The sequence below is a fragment of the Ylistrum balloti genome, unplaced genomic scaffold, assembly GCF_031769215.1.
Source record: "Ylistrum balloti isolate Yb309-2 unplaced genomic scaffold, AGI_CSIRO_Ybal_v1 Utg370346, whole genome shotgun sequence".
In the NCBI taxonomy this organism is placed as follows: Eukaryota; Metazoa; Mollusca; class Bivalvia; order Pectinida; family Pectinidae; genus Ylistrum; species Ylistrum balloti.
In genome coordinates this window covers 266,019-292,759 of record NW_026782248.1, presented here as the reverse complement: position 1 = coordinate 292,759, position 26,741 = coordinate 266,019, and the positions used below count along the sequence as shown (strand labels likewise).

Here is a 26,741-nt window from a genome sequence, read left to right as displayed (position 1 = left end):
TTAAGAGTTACCACATTCAGAGGAGAGTCATAAAAGATAGCAACTTGTCTGTATCATCTGTCAATTTTTTGTGAAAATCCATGATGTTTACAGGTAAAATATAAAACACACACACATATATATACCGGCGACCGCTACAACTTCCTAATCACAATGGCGAGAAAATGATCGACATCCGATGTCCGGGACTGTATATTTGCCTCAGAATATTACTGCTGAAGATCGCTATCAAACAAAACATTAGCCAAAGCAACGCGTTTTTTTTTTTTGTCTAAATTTTGAAAAAAAAACAAACAAAAAAACAGGGTCGATAGCCAGAAAATGGGGACGGTCAGGAAACAAAAAACAGTTTGTTTGGCCTAAAATGTTGATTGAATACACTCATTAGTAGTAGTAAGGCAATTTGAATCAGCTCTCTGAATTAGAAATAAATCTAAAGAGCATTTACCTCTCATTGGTTGTAGAGTCACGTCCCTGTTTCACTCGACACCTCTCTCTGTCTTACAGTGCAACTGGTGAAAAAAGTGATATCTTATGGAAAGTGTATTTCAACTTGTGTCATAGTTATGTCTATTGCATCATGTTGCCTATCTATGTATTTCGTAATTTCATATGATGAATTAACAAAAAAAATATTTAATTCAAATCGACGCACAGATGTAAAATTTGGAAAATATATTGTTTTGAATATTCATGCTAAGTTTCGTCTGTAACAAAAACGTAGTTCGGACCAAAATATCCTGCTCACAACAACTTGGTGATAATATCGTGTAAATAAGAGTTATCTCCCCTACATTTAGTTTAGACTTACAAAAGAAATTATGCCTGTACGTGCATCACGAAAACCTTTGTACTTCTAGAGCTACACTGTATACCCTATACCTGTCAATGGAAAATCTCCTGTGCCATGAAATGATGTTTTCTGACACATGATCACATATATTATTGACTTACCGTGACTATTTTATGCCAGAAAAGTACAAGTTAGGAACACAAGTTTGTGACCTACTCTAAATAATCCAAGCTAACCTACCACCGATTAATATTTAGGTCGGTGCTTCCGGTTGTCTTTTTTTTTATCTTAGTGAATTACTTTAAACAACATTTCAATCAATAATTAAATGTCATTCTACTTACATACACTACGTAATGGACGATATTCAACTTGAAAGAAATATTCGCATTCTCTCCATCAAGGAACATGCTTATCTAGGTTCTAGAAAAAAAATCATTTGTAAAATTTTTAATGGACTCTGATATTTTATACATGTATATCAAACATAACTTTAAAAACTCAAACAGATTTTCGAAAGGTTTGTATCTGTTAAAGATAACTCGAGATTTAACTAAAAGATCCGGATATAGTTTACAGTCGTTTTTCTTTGTCATTTTTATAGTCCCATTAATGACTTCCGCTGTGATTTCTAACTGGTCAGTGGCGCCAGAAAGATGAATTTAGAGCTTCTGGGTAAGTTTTTATGATGTCTGCTGTCATGTTTTTCTTATAGATATTATTTTATTGACAATTTGGATTTAATTAACCTTTTGTTTAAATGATACCAGTGATCAAGCGGTCACCGTCGCCTCCGCGTCCCTGCCTACTGCTGAATCAATAACGGATCGGTCGTTTGTTATTGATGAGGGATTATCAGTTAATGCAGCTCAACTTCTTTTCAGTTTCGTCATGTTTTGATAACAGTGTATAGGTAATTAAAGATATTTTTCTCTCTTTTCAGAATCGTTTGGGCAGAATTTCCCAGAGGTAACATACTGATAACCGTGGACTACACTGTCAAATCTTACCGCAATTGTCACCTGTGTGTTTACAGTTATACCAGGGGCATGCGAGGGTGTTTCGCCAATCCCCACCCCAACCCCCTCCCCCAACCGCCAGAAAAAGGTGGTTCCCCCGCTCCCCTTAATACCAGCTTGTTGGTTTGGTCAGTTGGCCCCTGCACTCGAGATGTTCTAATACTAGTTAGTGGTTAGTGAAAATTTTCATATGTCAATAAAACAAAATTACGATTACATTTTTGATTTCACAGCTATAGAATTGTTGAGACAGGTCAAATTGATAATTTTGAGTGTCAAGTTTGCGTTTTAAGTTCTTATTTTTTCAGTGCATAAATATAAATTAAATGAGACCTACCTGGAATTCCAATCAAACTTCAACTTCCAAGTAAGTCTCATTTCAACAGTAAATTTTGGATTCTTGCAGAAAGAACGTCAAACTCCAGTTTTATCCTTTAGTTCTTGGTAAAGGCTCACTCAAGACATAACTGTGATTCTTTCTATTGTTGAAATGAATATTGCAAAATGTACAAAAAAAAGGAAAATACTCTCAAACACTCTCATACATGTGGTCAGAATTGACTGCCCTCTGTGTGGTCAGAATTGTATTAAAAAGTTGTATACTTTTCCAATTGACTAATATAAGTTTTGTGATACATCACTTTAACTTATAAGTTTAATTTTTGTTACGAAAATGATATTCACTTCTCACATGCCAACAAAATGACTTTGGTTAGGTCGGTCAGTGGTAAGTTCACACTAGCTAAGCTACAGCAAAAGAAGTGAATGGGATAGAAATAGATAAGTTTAGATAACAACATTAAGAATATGTGACTTTGGTGTCTGCACGACTTGGTGAACAAAAGCTAAAGTCTGAGAGGTCACCACTGGGACTAATTTCTTATCCCTCTGTAGTATAAATCCCAGTAATCATTATTTTAAATTTTAATCAATACAGATATTTTTTGTGTGGTTCATTGAAGAATATGATACTTCCTGATTCAAATTATTATGATAAGTACATATGGTGTTGATGTTTGTGCCTATATAATTAAAATCTAATAACAATTTTCTGCTGCAGGATTTTGATGGCACTTTGGACTGTGTGAGTATTGCTATCACTTGTGCCTACAATAGACAGGGGACACTACTCTCTGTTGGTTGTAATGATGGAAGGATTGTCATCTGGGATTTCCTGACAAGAGGAATTGCCAAAATCATTAATGCTCATGTCCATCCAGTGTGTTCTCTAAGGTAATTGTACTTAATATCCTTTAATCAGCCCAAGGGCTAATGCATTACATCTTACACAAACCCATTGTTTGATTGGCATAAATGGATTTGGTATTTTGGCTCCACTTTATTTTCGACTTTGTACCATAATACACATATTTACCTCATGTTCATTGCGCCCTTTGTTGATTTTTTGAAGGGGTTGTATATAGGTAACAAATTTTCACTGCCATCTTTAATTTGCCCTCCCTATTCATGGACAAAAAGGGTAATGGGGGTGCGACCTTGAGATTCATTTGATGTACGTCAAATGATCAAACTGGTCTTCCTGCTTAATCCTCAAGGTGTCGCATAACCTCTCGAGTATCAAGGATGGAAATTACTTTGGATGGTCTGTTGGTCATGCCAGGGAGTGCTCTTGGGCAAGATGAAGAGATTTTTGGCCATTTTTGAGTGAAAATCTCATTGAAATTCTCAGGATAAGTTATATCCTGTAATAAATTCCATCCAAAATTCTGAGTCCTCATAATCAGTATCCAAGAATTTATCCTTGAACTAATTTCAATTAAACTTGTGGAAAAGGGGACAAATTTTTAAACTTAAATGTCTTAAATTTTTAAATTCTTGTTCTCAATACCCAAATATGGTAGAATCAAATGCTCTTCATGGATGGAAGCATCTTTATGTGCTTTTCAGTGACCAATCCCCAGGGGCTGATGGGCAAGACCAAATAGGATAAAAAAAATGACTAAAATTTCAATACCCAAATATCACATGGGTGGATGGGTTTCGGAAAGTAAAACTTCTATCCCTGTACAAATAGCATTTCTTATTTTCATTGATTTCAATCGTTTCAGTGTGTTAGTTCACTCAGGTGATATTTTAAGCCCCTTGGCTTCTTGTTTTTCTAACTATTAAGTAGAAGGAAAGAAATCAAGGAATAAGAAAGAAACGCAACCCCTGAGGCCAGATTTCCAAAATATGCTGATATGTTTCAGCCTGATAGTCAAAAAAAATTATAGAAATGTTTAAATAAAGTGTTTAATTAGGTTTTTTGTAACTTGATTCTTTGTATATTTCAGCTAAGATTTTGAATTTCATAATTTCTCAGGTAGACTGAATAAAACGTAAGTACATTTTATCTAAAATGAAAGAAACCTTGTCAGAATGTGTTATTGTTGAATATATCATTACTAGCTGGAGTCGGAATGGACACAAGTTACTCAGTGCTGCTACAGATAACACAGTGTCAGTATGGGATGTGATGGCTGGAGAATGTGACAAGACCTTCCGTTTCCCTTCTCCTATATTGAAAGTGCAGTTTCACCCCAGAAACAGGTAGAGTTCCCAACTCCTATACTGAATATACAGTTTCACCCCAGAAACAGGTACGGTTCCCCACTCCTATACTGAATATATACACTTTCACCTCAGAAACAGATACAGTTCCCAACTCCTATACTGAATATACAGTTTCACCCCAGAAACAGGTACAGTTCCCTACGTTTATACTGAATATACAGTTTCACTCCAGAAACAGGTACGGTTCCCTACTTTTATACTGAATATACAGTTTCACTCCAGAAACAGATACAGTTCCCAAGTCCTATACTGAATATACAGTTTCACCCCAGAAACAGGTACAGTTCCCTACTTTTATACTGAATATACAGTTTCACTCCAGAAACAGATACAGTTCCCAACTCCTATACTGAATATATAGTTTCACCCCAGAAACAGGTACAGTTCCCTACTTTTATACTGAATATACAGTTTCACCCCAGAAACAGGTACAGTTCCCTACTCCTATACTGAATATACAGTTTCACCCCAGAAACAGGTACAGTTCCCTACTCCTGTACTGAATATACAGTTTCACCCCAGAAACAGGTACAGTTCCCTACTCCTATATTGAATATATATTTTCACTCCAGAAACAGATACAGTTCCCAAGTCCTATACTGAATATACAGTTTCACCCCAGAAACAGGTACAGTTCCCTACTTTTATACTGAATATACAGTTTCACTCCAGAAACAGATACAGTTCCCAACTCCTATACTGAATATATAGTTTCACCCCAGAAACAGGTACAGTTCCCTACTTTTATACTGAATATACAGTTTCACCCCAGAAACAGGTACAGTTCCCTACTCCTACACTGAATATACAGTTTCACCCCAGAAACAGGTACAGTTCCCTACTCCTACACTGAATATACAGTTTCACCCCAGAAACAGGTACAGTTCCCAAGTCCTATACTGAATATACAGTTTCACCCCAGAAACAGATACAGTTCCCAACTCCTATATTGAATATATATTTTCACCCCAGAAACAGGTACAGTTCCCAACTCCTATACTGAATATACAGTTTCACTCCAGAAACAGGTATGTTCTGCATCCCATATATTCATTTTACAGTTCCACCCCTAAAACGGGTAAAGTCCACATCCCCTATTTTCAATTTACAGTTCCACCACAGAAATAGTTTAAGTCAACATTCCCCTATATTCAGTTTATAGTACCACGACAGGAACAGGTACAATTCTCTGATGACAGATTAATGATGACTTGAAGTATAAAACATGATTTTAAGAATTATAAAAGTCATTAAGTGTATCATTCAGGATGGGTTTAGATTTTTGCAATATTACAAATTTGATCAATTTCTGTTTTATTTGGTGACATTTCATGTAATGGAGTTCTGTTTGACTTAAAGAGTGTAATAAGAAAATTTGAAGCAGGAATATGGAAAACATACCACTATCCTTACACTTCCCTTTCTTTTAACAACGAGTTCTGTGGATTGAAAGTTTACAATTAGTTTGTTAGGTTTATCACCCCATGAACAGCCAGGGTCAGTTTGAAGCAGGTCTTCTTGTAGTAGCTGGTGGATAACTTGCTGACCAACATATGGAAGGCCCAACATAATCAATCCAAAGCAATTTGTGTCTTGTACAACAACACAATAACAACACAAAGTGTCTTGTACAACAACACAATAACAACACAAAGTGTCTTGTACAACAACACAATAACAACACAAAGTGTCTTGTACAACAACACTATAACAACACAAAGTGTCTTGTACAACAACGCAATAACAACACAAAGTGTCTTGTACAACAACGCAATAACAACACAAAGTGTCTTGTACAACAACGCAATAACAACACAAAGTGTCTTGTACAACAACGCAATAACAACACAAAGTGTCTTGTACAACAACACAATAACAACACAAAGTGTCTTGTACAACAACACAATAACAACACAAAGTGTCTTGTACAACAATGCAATGACAACACAAACTGGTTTGTTTCTCATCTTCATAAGAAAAAAAACTCTTCAATCCATGTGTCTCAGATTTTTACCAGAGTGCATGTAGCCCAACACTCAACTGATTCACAGCCCTGAAATGAACAGAAATCAGCTGTGTTAAAATCTTAAAAAAAACTTCTTCTTAATAAACAATAGGCCCAGAGTCATTAGTTTGACCCTGTAACATTTCGGAGTGAAATATATAACTGAAATTAGCATTAAAAATCCCAAGATTAAAACAAAGTATTCCTACAAATTTTTATAAGAAAAAATCCGACAGCAATACTATTTCAATGAATTGGACCATACCTGTCTCAATGTTCTCAGATTTTACATTGTGTACTAAATAATTAGTTGATGAAATTTCTTGTATAAGCTATTAGATTTTTTGTTTTGTTGCAGCAAAAAATTCCTTGTTTGTCCTATGAAACACCCTGCTGTCATGATGTCTATTGACGGAACCCATTCGACTATACAGATGGATGATGATGTAAGACCACAACCTGTGATTTAACTTTATTTGCTTTTGATGTCTATATACCCATGATTATATATACAGCAAATGAAAACATTTTGGATAAATCAAAATTTTAATCGTGAATATTGTCATGAATAAGTCACAATAGAAATTAATTTTTTAAAATTGTGTTTGATTTCAAACAAAAGAAAATATAACTGGAATTGTAAATGATTTGAGTTTGGAAATATTTTTCAAGACATGTTTTAAGTAATTGAATAAAGTCATCAATATTCCCAGCATGGTAATATCATTGTTAGGTTAGATTCTCTACCAATAAACACAAGCAGAGCTTAATTGTTCAAAATTGTTGAATGAAAATAAGATGGAAATTATTAAACATTTCAGTCCTGTTAATGAAATTTCGAAAAAATGTCAAATATTTACTGAAATAAGCTATTTGACCTATTAAGATGGACCTGTATTCGTATGTGTGAATAGTGAAAAAAAACATCATCTATCTATAAATAGAATGTATAGCATCAAACATTTTTAAGGGAAAATTCCTGTATATATATACTGTGAAATAATTAATTTTCATGGGTTTTATTTTTGTTAATTTCATGGCAATTTTTAACAACTAATTTATATGTCCATTAAGTATTAGAATGAATTCAAGCAGATTTATTGAGTTGTAATTTCAAGGGAAAATTCCTGTATATATACCGAGAATTAATTAATTTTCATGGTTGTATTTTTGTTCATCTCCTGGCTACTTTTAAACAACAAATTCATATGTCCATTCAGTATTAAAACTAATTTAAACAGATTTATCCAGCTGTATTGATCTATGGAATCAAGAATCCACAAAAAAGTATTTTTATGGAAAACCACAAAAATATCTGATCTTATAGCAGTTTTTGCACAGTTTTGTTTATACTTTGTTGTACTGAAAACTACCTTGTACTTGCTCTGTCTTATAGTGTGCTTCAGAAAACTACCTTGTACTTGCTCTGTCTTATAGTGTGCTTCAGAAAACTACCTTGTACTTGCTCTGTCTTATAGTGTGCTTCAGAAAACTACCTTGTACTTGCTCTGTCTTATAGTGTGTTTCAGAAAACTACCTTGTACTTGCTCTATATTATAGTGTGTTTCAGAAAACTACCTTGTACTTGCTCTATCTTATAGTGTGTTTCAGAAATTTGCCAAAAAAGTCTTTGATAAGGGCTTAAATAAATGTGTCCTGTACTCCAATTAGTGCATATACAGTATCTTAAATGATATTCTGTAGAATAAAATTCAACTGATATTTTAAGATTGTAAGCACATTTGTATCATAATACTAATTACAAAATATTGAATTGTTTTTCAGTCTGATCTGAATATTGTGGCAGCCTTTGACCGACGTGGAAAACATATTTACACAGGCAATGCCAAAGGACGGGTATGTGTGAAATAGAAAAAATTATCTGAAAAATTTTGTTATTAAAATTCAAAAATATGATTTTATATTTTCTTTCCAAAAATTCAGAAGTCAATGATAGGATTTTAATTTAGAAATACATTTAAGACTGATTTACAAAGTTATTATCATGTTTTGAAAAACTTTAGAATATGAACATTTTATTTAAAATGAAATAAAATAAATCTTATATACAAATTCCTTTGTACATAAAAAAGTATTTTTTGGGTATTTGAAGATTTTAACACTGTGGAAAATATGGAGTTACAATGGATACTACAAATGTTAAATTTGTTAGATTTGTCTTGTGCTGGTTTGAGTTTTATCATTACAATGTATCTTAATGTAAACAAAACAACTAAAAAATGAAACTTTAACAAGTTTAGAAAAGAATTAAGAATATATTTCTGTTTTTCAGGTGCTTGTTTTTCCAATTAAAGATCTCAGCAAGATGGTGGCTTCTTTCCGTGTAACAACAGGAACATTAAATACCACAGCCATCAAATCTATAGAGTTTGCCCGCAGGGGAGAGTGAGTATACAACAGCTGTCAAATCTATAGAGTTTTCTCGGAGTTGAGAGTGAGTATACAACAGCTGTCACATCTATAGAGTTTTCTCGGAGTTGAGAGTGAGTATACAACAGCTGTCACATCTATAGAGTTTTCTTGGAGTTGAGAGTGAGTATACAACAGCCATCAGATCTATAAAGTCTGCTCGGTCAGGGGACTGTGGAAAAAATTTATGACTTTTCCGAATTACAACTAAAAGTGTCCGAATAAAGTTGACAATATCAGTTTCTTGACGTTGAATACGGTTGAATGGAGTACAGGCTACAATAGCACAGTACACTGTGGTACAAACAGCGTAATTTAATTTATGATTTGAAATGTCAGATAGTTTTGTTTATTCATCCAAATAACAAAACATGTAATTACGATACCAATGATCTACATTTGTACTCACATCACTGACAAAGCACATATAGATTATATGTTTTACGGAATGAAATTAAAACGAAAATAAAACGAAAATAAAATTTGCTTTTGAAATGCTACTAGAAACAATGTATGAAGCTACAGATCATATTAACATGACTTAACTATGAATAAATTCTTTACCTGTTATAGAAAACATGGTACAAGCACTAGACTTGACAAATCACACACAGATATAGACTGTATCAATGAAAAATACTTTCAGCACTTCATTGTCAAAGCACTTAATCGAACACAATAGCCGGTCACAGTTCTCTCGCAAAATTTGTGGGGATAAGATTTCATCAAAACCCACGTACCGGTTTGACGTTTTCGTTTTTATTGTTCTTGAAGCTAAATATTTTCATGTCTTGTGTAAAGGTGCTATTTGTTTAACGTACAGGTAAGTCACTGCTACAGGATGGTGACACTAATTAAGAAGATATTTAAACTGGTAATTAATTACCATATACATGTGTCCAAAGGACCAATACACTGTAATTAGCCTTCTGTTATGCAGTGGTGACTTTCTACTCTGTGTATGTATTGACTGATTTCTTCAGAAGACGTGCCACTGCTTTGACAAAAATTAATTTTGAGACAAGGAATAACTTTTCCCTTTATTGAAGGGGCTGAAAAATCACTTCAACTCAAACAAAATTTTGACTCAATAGAATTCAAATCATGGTTCATCTGAACTAAAATTATATTTATTATTAAAAGATGGAAAAAAAATAGGGTGTTGGAAATTATTTCAACTAAAACGAAATTTTGATTTTGAGACAACAAGTTTCAACTGTATATAATATATAACTCCCTATTGTGCTTCTGTGAGGTGTAATTGAGTTTTTTCCAGGGATTGGAGTTATATACTGTGTACTGACTGTGGTAGTTTTTGTAGAAGATTGTTTTTAAAAGGTGACTAGCAATGTCCTCAGAAGATGTAAATTTTACCATATGACCACATTGTAGATGCGAAGTGGAGAGTAACAGTGTAAAAACATGAACATCAGCTGTTACCATATTAAGTGAAGTCTTGATTTGTAGATGTTTTCTAGTCAACTCTGCAGACCGTATCATCCGTGTCTATGAGAGTCGAGAGGTCCTGACTTTCGGAAAAGATGGAGAACCTGAACCAATACAGAAACTACAGGATCTTGTAAACAAGTAAGTTTTGTGTCTCATAAACAAGTAAATTTTGTGTCTCATAAACAAGTAAGTTTTGTGTCTCATAAACAAGTTTTGTGTCTCATAAACAAGTAAGTTTTGTGTCTCATAAACAAGTTTTGTGTCTCATAAACAAGTAAGTTTTGTGTCTCATAAACAAGTTTTGTGTCTCATAAACAAGTGTGTCTCATAAACAAGTTTTTTTGTGTCTCATAAACAAGTATAAACAAGTTTTTGTGTAAGTTTTGTGTCTCATAAACAAGTAAATTTTGTGTCTCATAAACAAGTTTTGTGTCTCATAAACAAGTTTTGTGTCTCATAAACAAGTAAGTTTTGTGTCTCATAAACAAGTTTTGTGTCTCATAAACAAGTAAGTTTTGTGTCTTATGAACAAGTAAGTTTTGAGTCTCATAAACAAGTTTTGAATCTCATAAACAAGTAAGTTTTGTGTCTTATGAACAAGTAAGTTTTGTGTCTCATAAACAAGTAAGTTTTGTGTCTCATAAACAAGTTTTGTGTCTCATAAACAAGTAAGTTTTGTGTCTCATAAACAAGTTTTGAGTCTCATAAACAAGTAAGTTTTGTGTCTTATGAACAAGTAAGTTTTGTGTCTCATAAACAAGTAAGTTTTGTGTCTCATAAACAAGTTTTGTGTCTCATAAACAAGTTTTGTGTCTCATAAACAAGTAAGTTTTGAGTCTCATAAACAAGTAAGTTTTGTGTCTTATGAACAAGTAAGTTTTGTGTCTCATAAACAAGTAAGTTTTGTGTCTCATAAACAAGTAAGGGTTTTGTCTCATAAACAAGAAAACAAGTTTTTTTGTGTCTCATAAACAAGTAAGTTTTTGTGTCTCATAAACAAGTAAGTTTTGTGTCTCATAAACAAGTAAGTTTTGTGTCTCATAAACAAGTAAGTTTTGTGTCTCATAAACAAGTAAGTTTTGTGTCTCATAAACAAGTAAGTTTTGTGTCTCATAAACAAGTAAGTTTTGTGTCTCATAAACAAGTTTAGAGTCTCATAAACAAGTAAGTTTTGTGTCTCATAAACAAGTAAGTTTTGTGTCTCATAAACAAGTAAGTTTTGTGTCTTGTGTTTTGTGTCTCATTTTGTGTCTCATAAACAAGTAAATTTTGTGTCTTATAAACAAGTAAATTTTGTGTCTCATAAACAAGTAAGTTTTGTGTCTTATGAACAAGTAAGTATTTTGTCTCATAAACAAGTAAGTTTTGTGTCTCATAAACAAGTAAGTTTTGTGTCTCATAAACAAGTTTTGTGTCTTATGAACAAGTAAGTTTTGTGTCTCATAAACAAGTAAGTTTTGTGTCTCATAAACAAGTTTTGTGTCTCATAAACAAGTAAGTTTTGTGTCTCATAAACAAGTAAGTTTTGTGTCTCATAAACAAGTAAGTTTTGTGTCTCATAAACAAGTTTTGTGTCTCATAAACAAGTTTTGTGTCTCATAAACAAGTAAGTTTTGTGTCTCATAAACAAGTTTTGCGTCTCATAAACAAGTAAGTTTTGTGTCTCATAAACAAGTAAGTTTTGTGTCTCATAAACAAGTTTTGCGTCTCATAAACAAGTAAGTTTTGTGTCTCATAAACAAGTTTTGTGTCTCATAAACAAGTTTTGTGTCTCATAAACAAGTTTTGTGTCTCATAAACAAGTTTTGAGTCTCATAAACAAGGAAGTTTTGTGTCTTATGAACAAGTAAGGGTTTTGTCTCATAAACAAGTTTTTTGTGTCTCATAAACAAGTTTTGAGTCTCATAAACAAGTAAGTTTTGTGTCTCATAAACAAGTAAGTTTTGTGTCTCATAAACAAGTAAGTTTTGTGTCTCATGAACAAGTTTTGAGTCTCATAAACAAGTAAGTTTTGTGTCTCATAAACAAGTAAGTTTTGTGTCTCATAAACAAGTAAGTTTTGTGTCTCATAAACAAGTTTTGTGTCTCATAAACAAGTAAGTTTTGTGTCTCATTTTTTGTGTCTCATAAACAAGTAAGTTTTGTGTCTCATAAACAAGTTTTTTGTGTCTCATAAACAAGTAAGTTTTGTGTCTCATAAACAAGTTTTGTGTCTCATAAACAAGTAAGATTTGAGTCTCATAAACAAGTAAGTTTTGTGTCTCATAAACAAGTTTTGTGTCTCATAAACAAGTAAGTTTTGTGTCTCATAAACAAGTAAGTTTTGTGTCTCATAAACAAGTAAGTTTTGTGTCTCATAAACAAGTAAGTTTTGTGTCTCAGTTTTGTCTCATAAACAAGTCTCAACAAGTATAAACAAGTAAGTTTTGTGTCTCATAAACAAGTAAGTTTTGTGTCTCATAAACAAGTAAGTTTTGTGTGTCTCATAAACAAGTTTTTGTGTCTTATGAACAAGTAAGTTTTGTGTCTCATAAACAAGTAAGTTTTGTGTCTCATAAACAAGTTTTGTGTCTTATGAACAAGTAAGTTTTGTGTCTCATAAACAAGTTTTGAGTCTCATAAACAAGTAAGTTTTGTGTCTTATGAACAAGTAAGTTTTGAGTCTCATAAACAAGTAAGTTTTGTGTCTCATAAACAAGTTTTGAGTCTCATAAACAAGTAAGTTTTGTGTCTTATGAACAAGTAAGTTTTGAGTCTCATAAACAAGTAAGTTTTGTGTCTTATGAACAAGTAAGTTTTGTGTCTCATAAACAAGTTTTGAGTCTCATAAACAAGTAAGTTTTGTGTCTCATAAACAAGTAAGTTTTTTGTCTCATAAACAAGTTTTGTGTCTCATAAACAAGTTTTTAGTCTTATGAACAAGTTTTTAGTCTTATGAACAAGTAAGTTTTAAGTCTCATAAACAAGTAAGTTTTGTGTCTCATAAACAAGTTTTGCGTCTCATAAACAAGTAAGTTTTGTGTCTCATAAACAAGTTTTGTGTCTCATAAACAAGTTTTTAGTCTTATGAACAAGTAAGTTTTAAGTCTCATAAACAAGTAAATTTCTTGTCTCATAACTGAGTCAAAGTTTGGTATTGATAAACTTTTGAGTCAAAGTTTGGTATTGATAAACTTTTCTGAGTCAAAGTTTGGTATTGATAAACTTTTCTGAGTCAGAGTTTGGTATTGATAAACTTTTCTGAGTCAAAGTTTGGTATTGATAAACTTTTCTGAGTCAAAGTTTGGTATTGATAAACTTTTCTGAGTCAAAGTTTGGTATTGATAAACTTTTCTGAGTCAAAGTTTAGTATTGATAAACTTTTCTGAGTCAGAGTTAGGTATTTGTAATATTGTCTGATTCAAGTTAGATATTTGGAAACGTTTTTGAGTCTGACTCCTTAAATGTTGTTACAGAACCTTATGGAAGAAATGCTGTTTCTCAGGCGATGGCGAATACATTGTGGCTGGATCAGCACGACAGCATTCTTTATACATATGGGAAAAAAGTGTAGGCAATCTTGTCAAAATTCTCCACGGAACAAAAGGCGAACTGCTTCTTGATGTGGTGGTATGCTATCTCTTTTAAATTCTTAATTTAAGTTTTTCTCATAGAAAACTTGTAATCAATTTCATAGTCACAAAAGAACTGGTATAGCCTAGTCTTTGCATTTTCTATTTGTTCCAAATTTAATTGTTTGATATGTTAAGCTGAGGGATATGTAGGACTAGTTTAACCCATATTCTGTTCCCATTTTTCCAAAATCTAAATACTTTGTCTTTTTATACGCCACCGGAGGCGGTCGTATATTGGCGTCATCTTCTCCGTCCGTCCGTCCGTACGTCCATTTCTTGTTAACGCAACTCCTAAAGTAATCATCAGATTTTCATGAAACTTGCTCAATGTCAATACTACAATGGATAGATGTGCATGAAGGGGCAATTTTTCGGTTCTTTGATTTTTGTAAGATTTATGCCATTTTCAACTTTGTATCTGTAGCTTGCTCATAGTGGAGCTTTGTGAACGCAACTCCTAAACTAATGATAAGATTTTCATAAAACTTGCTCATTGTTACTAATACAATGGTTCGATGTGCATGAAGGGGAGATTTTACGGTTCATTGATTTTTGCAAGATTTATGATACAGACATGTTAAAAGCGATAATTAAAAGGACCAATCTTGATCTTTATATCTTGTGTCACTGCGTATATTGTGTCCAAGGTACTCTTGTTTTTACTGTAAAATCACTTTTCTATCAGGGGTCTTTTTAGTTTTCCTTACAAATACTCTTTCTTGCATACTTCTTGAATACAAGAATATCAGGATTAAAAGTTTGTAAAATCAACAGATATAAAAACCATGCAAAAATAATGATTTTATTGTATAAGTAACATTAATTGTGATGTATTGTTTCAGTGGCATCCTGTGCGTCCTATCATTGCATCCATATCTAGTGGACTTGTGTCAATATGGGCTCAGAATCAAGTGGTAGGTATCAGACCAGCCTCTTCAATACTGACAGGTTTTCAACTCACTGTACGAAATTCTTATCTTTGTTTAAAATGTTAAATTTTTTTAACTTCACCACTAAATTGCATGCAGATGTCTCTTAAGTATGATGTATACTGTGCACTTTGTTCTCTATATATTAGAGGTTGAGGTTCCAAGACTGCCTGATGTATATAGGAGCAGGGTTTAGGATTTCCAAACTGACCTATTTACAATGTTTGATAGGATTCCTGAACTGTGATATATTTGAGAACTGGGCTTTGATTTCCGAAGTGTCATATTTATATTTACAATGTTTGATGGGATTCCTGAACTGTAATATATTTGAGAACTGGGCTTTGATTTCTGAAGTGTCATATTTATATTTACAATGTTTGATGGGGTTTCTGGACTGTGATATATTTGAGAGTTTGACTTTGAATTCTGCAGTGTCTTGGTCATTTACAATGCTTGATGGTGTTTCAAGACTGTCTGATATATTTGAGAGCTTGGGTTTGATTTTTGGCTTGTTAAATACAGCAATATGGGAAAGGGTTTCCTGACCTTCTCGACGGCCTGATATATTTTGGAGCAGGGTTGTGAATTCCAAACTATCTGATAAAGATGTGCTTTAAATCCCCCACCCACCAAAATTTAGCTGATATCTTTAATCACTTTTTGGTGCTGTTTTCCGCATGATATCTTTTGAAGGACTGGTAGGATTTTAATGAAACTTGGGTTGGTACACTTGTTGCCTCAATCCCTTGCCCAAGTTTAGTTTATGGTGAATTCTGTGCATATTTAATGAGGCTGCTGTGACCTGATTGACTGATTTCATTAGTCACTCTATGGGAAATCTTTCTGCATATTATCTTATGAAGGAATGATCAGATTTTTAGGAAACTTGCTTTGTAGTCTTATTACCTTAATTGCTTGTTCAGGTTCGATTATCAGCAAATTCTGTGCATTTTTTATGGGACTGCTTTAACCTGATTGGCTGATATCTTTTCCAGTTTCCATATTGCTCAATTTAAATGTATATATTTTACAAATGAACATTGGCAGGGGATCTTGATCTTGAGGTTTTGGGACTGTATTTGGTGATTTAGAGATGGGATTGATTTTCTCAAGACTAATAGGTTAATTGATTCTATTAAATGCCATACTGAATGTTTACACTGAATGTCATTAAGGAAAACTGGAGCGCCTTCGCCCCTGATTTTAAGGAACTTGATGAGAATGTTGAGTATGAAGAGAGAGAGTCAGAATTTGATATTGAAGATGAGGATAAAGAAAAGGAGGAAGCAAAAGGTAAGACTGGAAAAATGATAATAATGTTGTCACACAACTTCTGTATAGTGAATGATCATTTACTACGCTTACATTGTTTTTGTCTTTTATTTCATGAGTATGGTCACAGAATGAATATCTAAACATGCCAATATTTAAAATATTTTACAATATTTTCTTCAGGTTAGTTTACATATAAATGGTTTGTTCGGTGGGATTATTGTCACTCAAAAGCCAGGGTCCTTTTAAAGCAAGGTCTCCTTCTCCTGGTTACTTCATTGAACAACATATGGAAGGCCCATCACATGCCCCTCCCACTCTCTTATAACAAGCAGTTAGTGACTTTGTGTGGTGTCCCAATGACTACTCAGTCACATTTATCAGATAAATGACTAGTGCAACAAATGTGCATTGACATAACACTGACTTCTCTCTTACCATATACAGGTATGCTTTTACTGCCTGGAATTTCCTTGTCTCACCCAAAGGTCGACTGGGGGATGTTGCATTTATAACCCAGACTTTATGTGAACAATGCAAAGCATTGCGATAGTAACTTCATAATTGTAACAGGGTCATGACCTTTCACCCCGTTATGGTAAAATGGGGAACTCAATCCTAGGGAGGTGATGATTAATTTGCAAATACCTGGCATGCCTCATGATTGCTCTCTTCATAATCTCAATATAGTCAGATTGCCAGTTTTTACAATACACAAAGGGAAATGACTTAAAATGAGGTAATCCTTAATAATCACATTCCTCCAGTAAAACACCTACCCACCCCAGGACTCTGGGTTTTGTTCAGGGCTAATCCAGTAAAACACCTACCCACCCCAGGACTCTGGGTTTTGTTCAGGGCTAATCCAGTAAAACACCTACCCACCCCAGGACTCTGGGTTTTGTTCAGGGCTAATCCAGTAAAACACCTACCCACCCCAGGACTCTGGGTTTTGTTCAGGGCTAATCCAGTAAAACACCTACCCACCCCAGGACTCTGGGTTTTGTTCAGGGCTAATCCAGTAAAACACCTACCCACCCCAGGACTCTGGGTTTTGTTCAGGGCTAATCCAGTAAAACACCTACCCACCCCAGGACTCTGGATTTTGTTCAGGGCTAATCCAGTAAAACACCTACCCACCCCAGGACTCTGGGTTTTGTTCAGGGCTAATCCAGTAAAACACCTTCCCACCCCAGGACTCTGGGTTTTGTTCAGGGCTATTCCAGTAAAACACCTACCCACCCCAGGACTCTGGGTTTTGTTCAGGGCTAATCCAGTAAAACACCTACCCACCCCAGGACTCTGGGTTTTGTTTAGGACTAATCCAGTAAAACACCTACCCACCCCAGGACTCTGGGTTTTGTTCAGGGCTAATCCAGTAAAACACCTTCCCACCCCAGGACTCCAGGTTTTGTTTAGGACTAATCCAGTAAACCATGTATCCCCCCATTGGACTCCTGGGTTTGTTAAGGGCTAATCCAGTAAACCATGTATCCCCCCATTGGACTCCTGGGTTTGTTAAGGGCTAATCCAGTAAACCATGTATCCCCCCATTGGACTCCTGGGTTTGTTAAGGGCTAATCCAGTAAACCATGTATCCCCCCATTGGACTCCTGGGTTTGTTTAGGACTAATCCAGTAAACCATGTATCCCCCCATTGGACTCCTGGGTTTGTTAAGGGCTAATTCAGTAAACCATGTATCCCCTCATTGGACTCCTGGGTTTGTTTAGGGCTAATCCAGTAAACCATGTATCCCCCCATTGGACTCCTGGGTTTGTTTAGGGCTAATCCAGTAAACCATGTATCCCCCCATTGGACTCCTGGGTTTGTTTAGGGCTAATCCAGTAAACCATGTATCCCCCCATTGGACTCCTGGGTTTGTTTAGGGCTAATCCAGTAAACCATGTATCCCCCCATTGGACTCCTGGGTTTGTTTAGAGGTACCAGGCCACAAAATGCCAATCAAACATATATCTTACCCTAGAAAGTTAGTTTAGCGGTACAGCCCATAGGATCTAAACTGACAATCCTAACCATGAATAAAGATGATTTATTTAGTAGTCCTGGGGTCAGCAAGATGTTTGACAGGAATAGACCTGCCTATAAAGATGTCTGATTGTTTGTAAGCTTTTGATACTAAGTTTTCTATGGATGAGGGAGACGTAGAAATACTTAAAAAAAATTTTTGATAGCCTAACACATTGGTACATCTCACTGTCCTATCAAGCTTTTGTCACTTCATTTTAATGCATTCCATTCATTCTTTGAAAAGTTGGTGTAATTATTTTCAAAAACAAGATCAAACCATATTATGATGTATGCTGTGTGAATTTTTTTCGGGTTTTCTAAATTTTAAAATTTGTGTAACAAGTTGTCTTTGTCGTACCAGGGCCTGATGAAGAGGACATTGAAGTCGACGTCACCACTATAGAACCGATACAAGTGTTTGTTAGCAGGTAAATTACCACTACAGAACATATACAAGTGTTTGTTAACAGGTAAATCACCACTACAGAACATAGACAAATGTTTGTTAACAGGTTAATCACCGCTATAGAACCCATACAAGTGTTTGTTAACAGGTAAATCGCCAATACAGAACCCATACAAGTATTTGTTAACAGGTAAATCACCACTACAAAACCCATACAAGTGTTTGTTAACAGGTAAATCACCACTACAGAACCCATACAAGTATTTGTTAACAGGTAAATTACCACTACAGAACCCATACAAGTGTTTGTTAACAGGTAAATCACCACTACAGAACCCATACAAGTGTTTGTTAACAGGTAAATCACCACTACAGAATATATACAAGTGTTTGTTAACAGATAATTACCACTACAGAACCCATACAAGTATTTGTTAACAGGTAAATCACCACTACAGAACCCATACAAGTGTTTGTTAACAGGTAAATTACCACTACAGAACCCATACAAGTATTTGTTAACAGGTAAATTACCACTACAGAACCCATACAAGTGTTTGTTAACAGGTAAATCACCACTACAGAACCCATACAAGTATTTGTTAACAGGTAAATCACCACTACAGAACATAGACAAATGTTTGTTAACAGATAATTACCACTACAGAACCCATACAAGTGTTTGTTAACAGGTAAATTACCACTACAGAACCCATACAAGTATTTGTTAACAGGTAAATCACCACTACAAAACCCATACAAGTGTTTGTTAACAGGTAAATCACCACTACAGAATATATACAAGTGTTTGTTAACAGGTAAATTACCACTACAGAACCCATACAAGTGTTTGTTAACAGGTAAATCACCACTACAGAACATATACAAGTGTTTGTTAACAGGTAAATTACCACTACAGAACCCATACAAGTGTTTGTTAACAGGTAAATTACCACTACAGAACCCATACAAGTATTTGTTAACAGGTAAATCACCACTACAGAATATATACAAGTGTTTGTTAACAGGTAAATTACCACTACAGAACCCATACAAGTGTTTGTTAACAGGTAAATTACCACTACAGAACCCATACAAGTATTTGTTAACAGGTAAATCACCACTACAAAACCCATACAAGTATTTGTTAACAGGTAAATCACCACTACAAAACCCATACAAGTGTTTGTTAACAGGTAAATCACCACTACAGAACCCATACAAGTGTTTGTTAACAGGTAAATTACCACTACAGAACCCATACAAGTATTTGTTAACAGGTAAATCACCACTACAAAACCCATACAAGTATTTGTTAACAGGTAAATCACCACTACAAAACCCATACAAGTGTTTGTTAACAGGTAAATCACCACTACAGAATATATACAAGTGTTTGTTAACAGGTAAATCACCACTACATAACCCATGCAAGTGTTTGTTAACAGGTAAATCACCACTACAGAACCCATACAAGTGTTTGTTAACAGGTAAATCACCACTACAGAACCCATACAAGTATTTGTTAACAGGTAAATCACCACTACAGAACATAGACAAGTGTTTGTTAACAGGTAAATTACCACTACAGAACCCATACAAGTATTTGTTAACAGGTTAATCACCACTACAGAACCTATACATGTGTTTGTTAACAGGTAAATCACCACTACAAAACCCATACAAGTGTTTGTTAACGTTCTAGGAAGGTATGAGGGGGTAAATATTCAGAGATCTCTATTGTTCTAGGAAGGTAGAGGGGGTAAATATTCAGAGATCTCTATTGTTCTAGGAAGGTAGAGGGGGTAAATATTCAGAGATCTCTATTGTTCTAGGAAGGTAGAGGGGGTAAATATTCAGAGATCTCTAGTGTTCTAGGAACGTAGAGGGGGTAAATATTCAGAGATCTCTATTGTTCTAGGAAGGTAGAGGGGGTTAATATTCAGATATCTCTATTGTTCTAGGAAGGTAGAGGGGGTAAATATTCAGATATCTCTATTGTTCTAGGAAGGTAGAGGGGTAAATATTCAGAGATCTCTATTGTTCTAGGAAGGTAGAGGGGGTAAATATTCAGAGATCTCTATTGTTCTAGGAAGATAGAGGGGGTAAATATTCAGAGATCTCTATTGTTCTAGGAAGGTAGAGGGGGTAAATATTCAGAGATCTCTATTGTTCTAGGAAGGTAGAGGGGGTAAATATTCAGAGATCTAGGAAGGTAGATCTCTAGTGTTCTAGGAAGGTAGAGGGGTAAATATTCAGATATCTCTAGTGTTCTAGGAACGTAGAGGGGGTAAATATTCAGAGATCTCTATTGTTTTAGGAAGGTAGAGGGGGAAAATATTCAGAGATCTCTATTGTTCTAGGAAGGTAGAGGGGGTAAATATTCAGAGATCTCTATTGTTCTAGGAAGGTAGAGGGGGTAAATATTCAGATATCTCTATTGTTCTAGGAAGGTAGAGGGGGTAAATATTCAGAGATCTCTATTGTTCTAGGAAGGTAGAGGGGGTAAATATTCAGAGATCTCTATTGTTCTAGGAAGGTAGAGGGGGTAAATATTCAGAGATCTCTATTGTTCTAGGAAGGTAGAGGGGGTTAATATTCAGATATCTCTATTGTTCTAGGAAGATGGAAGGGGGTTAAATGTTCAGAGATCTCTAGTGTTCTAGGAACGTAGAGGGGTAAATATTCAGAGATCTCTATTGTTCTAGGAAGGTAGAGGGGGTAAATATTCAGAGATCTCTATTGTTCTAGGAAGGTAGAGGGGGTAAATATTCAGAGATCTCTATTGTTCTAGGAAGGTAGAGGGGGTAAATATTCAGAGATCTCTATTGTTCTAGGAAGGTAGAGGGGGTAAATATTCAGATATCTCTATTGTTCTAGGAAGGTAGAGGGGGTAAATATTCAGAGATCTCTATTGTTCTAGGAAGGTAGAGGGGGTAAATATTCAGAGATCTCTATTGTTCTAGGAAGGTAGAGGGGGTAAATATTCAGAGATCTCTATTGTTCTAGGAAGGTAGAGGGGGTAAATATTCAGAGATCTCTATTGTTCTAGGAAGGTAGAGGGGGTAAATATTCAGAGATCTCTATTGTTCTAGGAAGGTAGAGGGGTAAATATTCAGATATCTCTATTGTTCTAGGAAGGTAGAGGGGGTAAATATTCAGAGATCTCTATTGTTCTAGGAAGGTAGAGGGGGTAAATATTCAGAGATCTCTATTGTTCTAGGAACGTAGAGGGGGTAAATATACAATGAAGGTTTTACAAAAAAAATGAACTCCCTCATTTTCAAAACTATTATGTAATGTTATCAGCACATAATTTGGGAGGGGTTTCCCGAACCAAAGGAGTGGTCAAGCTGGATATTAGAATTCTACTGTGAATATCAGCATAGCATAGAAACAAATGGAATTGTATAAGAAAAACACTTACAATCAATGACAAAATCATATTTTTACTGTCATGTCCCTTAAATATCACCAGGGATTTGATATCATTATATTTGTTGTAGTTAAGGGTAGCAGGAAATTAACATACCTAGCAAATATTATCTCTGTGATTCTCAGAAAATTTATTGTTTGTCAGGTATACAACATGTATGAAAATTTAATCCCCCATAACCGAATATTTATGTTTATGAAACCATCACAAGACAAAATCGTTCATTCATTTCTTGTCAACTCCAGATTTTAGAAGAGCCTCCACCAGCGGAGAAGAAACGCCTTGCCCCAGCTTCCGATCATGCACCATCACCAAAGAAAAAGAAATTCAAATCTGTAGATGTAGATCTCCCTAATGCTCCAATGGATGGTAAGTTTGGAGAAATCTAATCAAAATATTGGGCTTTATCTACAATACTTGACTAGAAACTTGAGTCAGTTCAATCATACTTTTTGATCATGCGTTCAGCGTTTTGAAAAAGAAAAAAGTCCTTCTTGCATATTTATCATAGTCATGGTAACGCTTGGTCAGAGGTGAAGGTCATGTTAATTACTGTAAATCACTTCCATTTCACTTGGGATTTATTTTCATATTAAAAGAATTAATCACTATTTCAAATTCCTGATATCCTTGCTGATGTGTCACTGATACTTGAGTCTGTATGTCTAATAACCCATTATTCTTGAATTTAAAGTCATTTCTAGATCACTGTTCATGAAATCATGAATTCGTGAACATGTCTGAGGAGGCAATTTCACAAAATAATGTATTCACGAAATCTAAGTGATTTACAGCACTGTATGAAAAGTCAAGATCAACCAGACAGCTTTTGTTTATCACTTTGAACAGTTGGACCAAAGCTGTTTGTTTATGAAATTCAAATGGACCTATTAATCTTGAAATTCATTCTGTCTAGCCTTGACAATGTTTATGAAATTCAAATGGACCTTTTAAACTTGAAATTCATTCTGTCTAGCCTTGACAATGTTTATGAAATTCAAATGGACCTTTTAAACTTGAAATTCATTCTGTCTTTGACAATGTTTATGAAATTCAAATGGACCTTTTAAACTTGAAATTCATTCTGTCTAGCCTTGACAATGTTTATGAAATTCAAATGGACCTTTTAAACTTGAAATTCATTCTGTCTAGCCTTGACAATGTTTATGAAATTCAAATGGACCTTTTAAACTTGAAATTCATTCTGTCTAGCCTTGACAATGTTTATGAAATTCAAATGGACCTATTAATCTTGAAATTCATTCTGTCTAGCATTGACAAACCTTACAAGGCCTGTATCAATTTTTGCAGAACCATTCTGTTTTTTGCCTGAAATATTACATTTATGTTGACGTACATGTTTTTCCTCCTTGGATTAAATCTCTGATTTCTTAACTGTTTTAGACGTCTGTTATTGTCAGTGTACTTTTAATCATTAATACAACAATGATATCGGGTAGCAAAGCATGTCCTTAACCTTTAACTGTCCATTTTAATTCTTTGTATCTTTCAGAAATACATCCCTTGTTGAATGTCAAAAAACCAAATGAAAAGAATGCAGGAAAGAAATCTCGTCCCAAGCAAAGACCTCCAAAAGAAAAATCTAAACACAAGGAGAAGTTAAAGGAAGATTTTGTAAGTATTTTTCATTTCTTTTTAAGATGTGCTTCAAAACTTCTATTCAACAAATATTTGCTGCATTTGAAAATTTTGATCTTGGTGCAACCATCTTGAAAATTCCTGGAGTGTGATGAAATTGCCTGGTATTTCATTCCTGTAAAAGGAGTAACTGACATCAGTTCTGGCCCTCTGACGTAAATTTTGTGAAATACAGGTTACCAGATCTTTCATAATTCCAGCAACACAGCAATTTTGCAGTAGTTTACTTTCTTGAATTCAAAACCACCGGATCAAAGTGCACAATCTTCCTAATCAGCAAGAAATTAGCTCATTTTCATGTCGATGATTTGGCCTAGACAGGAAGTATTTCAGTACTGCTTCAGTGACAGGGGTCAGTTAACGACTTCTCCATGGAACAGAACATCTGAAATTTCACTAACATTGCAATTTATTATAATTACGTCTCAACTAATTTACATATAAGATGTACAATATACATAAAATAGAAGGTTGGTTAAATGAGCCATTCAGTGATGAATTATTTGAGACAGATTAAAAATGAGACTTAATAAAAGTTAAATGCCTATTAAGACATACAGCTTCATCAAATGAAAGTTTGAATAGACTTGTATATAGCTGTTAACACTGTTATTGTGTTATTATAAACTGCACATCAGTTAGATTTTCTGGTATCATTATTTATAAAAAAAAAGAATTTAGAATCAATGTTTGTTGATCATGGTTTCGAATTTGCAATGATTAACTTCCCAAATACATCTTGAATCACCAATTTGATATGAATGAATTGTATGTGAAAGAATTCCCATATGATTATTCACATCCATCAGCTTAATTAGGTCAGTATATTGTAAAAAAAGCAATGCATTATATGCTAGGCTTTGTTAGACAAATCCTTAAAATTTAGTGACAAGATGGTGTGTCAAATACTGAAATAGATCACTGTGACCTCTTCTTGACCTTTGCTGAACATCTGAAATTCATGAAACCATTCTCATGCTCAAACCTTATGTCTTGTTTAAGTTAAAAATTAATAAATAATTTTGCAAAAAAAAAAAAATTTAATTTTGAAAGGACTTCAAGTCAAAGTTATATTCAATGTTTATATTTGACATTTGTATTATTTTATATGATTTATGTGAATTATAAAAAAGTTTGCTTGAGCACAAAATCTATGCTTGAGCATGAGAATGGTTTCATGAATACAGGCCCAGGTCTCTAGGGTGTATATCTTTTGTGAAAGTTATATGCTTTGACCTCACACTTTTGAGAGCTATTATGTCCAATAATTTGTGGGATTATACAATGAATAAAAAAGTTTCTAGCATTAATTGTGTTAATGTTCAGTTCAACATCGACAGCACTTTTGTTTTACCTAACTAATGTCATAAATGTGTCGTGTGTCGTGAATTTCTTTCTTTTCTCAGTTAATTTCTATTCAACAATTCAGTGACACATATGTATAGATCAAACATATTTTTGAGATCAGAGAACTAGCTCGGCCTGATAACACCAACAACTGAAGTAAAAATTTAACTGAAGTGAAGTTTTACCTCAACTCCTTATAACTTGTATGTGTACTTGAGTTCAAACTCGACTCCTGTTTACACTCAGATGTTGGTAGTATCTGGGCTTACACTGCTACAAGGTAAGTCTGTGTAATTTAACTTTGCTTTATCTTGTTTCAGTTCTGAGATGAAGATGTTGTGTGCTGGAAATATGTAGATAAGTACCAGTCATCGCCTATCGAACATGGACACAGCAGGTGGCCTTCAGGTCCAAATGATTCAGAAGAAACGGGCCCATTGAGGAAGGCAGCCAAACATACAACATCAGTGGTCTCGTGGAGAAGTTTTCACAGTCAAAGTCTATACCAAACTGTTCTTGCTTGCACTTGATTAGCTATGAATGTCATAGTTGTATAGCTGTTGTTCCATATGTACAGATACTGGTGTATATTTGTGTACATTTGATGTATGTAATATGCAAATCCAATAAATATTGTAAATATCAATTTTCTTTCTATATTTGGTAAATGTACATTCTTTTATTAGCCAAACACTAATGTTACCCTGCATTCGTCCATCTGTTACCCTTCCTCAAACAATTTTTGTTACCATTACATCTTGTGACATTCTAGATGGATCTTTCTCAAATTTCATATGTAGGTTTCCCTCATTCCCTAGTGTTGCGGTTTGATTTTGGAGCCAATCAGAAAAAAATGGCTGACAGGCAGCCATCTTGGATTTTGACAATAAAATTTTATCTCTATTCTTGGGAAGTACTGGATGGGTCTTACTCAGATTTTATGTGAAGGTTCCCTTTGGTCAATAGTTGTACCCTGTTGATTTTAGGACTGATCAGAAAAACAAAATGGCTGACAGGCAGTCATCTTGGATTTTGACAATGAAATTTTATCTCTATTCTTGGGAAACACTAGATGGATTTCATGTATATGTTCCCTTTGGTCAATAGTTGTGCCCTGTTGATTTTAGGACTGATCAGAAAAACAAAATGGCAGACAGGCAGTCATCTTGAAGTTAAAGATCTTTATCAATTTGAGAGGAATTTCCAAATTGTGTATAATTATGAACAACAAGAGTATTGTGGAAACGAAACCGTATACACCTGTCCTATGCCCAAGAAATATTCGGGATTTGTTGCATCAAAAACCAATACATATATGCAAATGGCAATAATCAGTCATATTGTCAAGAAAGATATACATTTTACTGATAAATTGGGGGCACTTTCACCTAAGCAGTTGAACTTGTAAGAAAAAAGCCAGGTACAGATTGGGACCCAGGCTGGACTTTGTATAATTGGCATGTGAAGTTTGAGAGGTCAAGTCTTACCAGTACGAAACTAATTTGCTGAAAATCATTCGTTTTCGGAATTTCAGCATAAAAGTTAGAATGGGTGCACTCACATATTTCCAGGATCATTGTGCTATAATGTACGAGTGAAATGGATGGTATCCTAATTTCAGTTAATTGATTTATGCTTGAAAATTCCAAAGCAATGCATTTTCAACTTTACATATATGAAGTCCAACATCTGGCATAAGTGCATTTGCGTATAGTGGAATAATTCCAGAGCACCTGAACCGTTTCAACCGGGTTATGCAAAAGCAGCCAGGATGTG

At 34.4% G+C, this 26,741-nt stretch overlaps 1 protein-coding gene across 1 annotated transcript; it reads left to right on the top strand.

Annotated features, from left to right (window-relative positions):
* Positions 1 to 1,420: 1,420 nt before the first annotated feature.
* LOC132553734 (retinoblastoma-binding protein 5-like) lies at positions 1,421 to 25,611 on the top strand. Its single transcript, XM_060218006.1, has 15 exons — positions 1,421 to 1,468; positions 1,737 to 1,762; positions 2,873 to 3,045; positions 4,222 to 4,362; positions 6,750 to 6,837; positions 8,177 to 8,248; positions 8,685 to 8,797; positions 10,289 to 10,408; positions 13,726 to 13,879; positions 14,727 to 14,798; positions 15,992 to 16,109; positions 18,479 to 18,537; positions 22,205 to 22,328; positions 23,473 to 23,594; positions 25,286 to 25,611. The coding sequence occupies exons 1-15, from the start codon at positions 1,450 to 1,452 to the stop codon at positions 25,289 to 25,291; spliced, it is 1,407 nt and encodes a 468-aa protein (XP_060073989.1). The 5' UTR covers positions 1,421 to 1,449; the 3' UTR covers positions 25,292 to 25,611.
* The last annotated feature ends 1,130 nt before the right edge of the window (positions 25,612 to 26,741 follow it).

Coding starts and splice junctions, on each gene's coding strand:
- LOC132553734 (XM_060218006.1), top strand. Junction 8,798..10,288: donor GAGTTTGCCCGCAGGGGAGA/GTGAGTATACAA, acceptor CTTGATTTGTAG/ATGTTTTCTAGTCAACTCTG. Junction 14,799..15,991: donor TATGGGCTCAGAATCAAGTG/GTAGGTATCAGA, acceptor AATGTCATTAAG/GAAAACTGGAGCGCCTTCGC.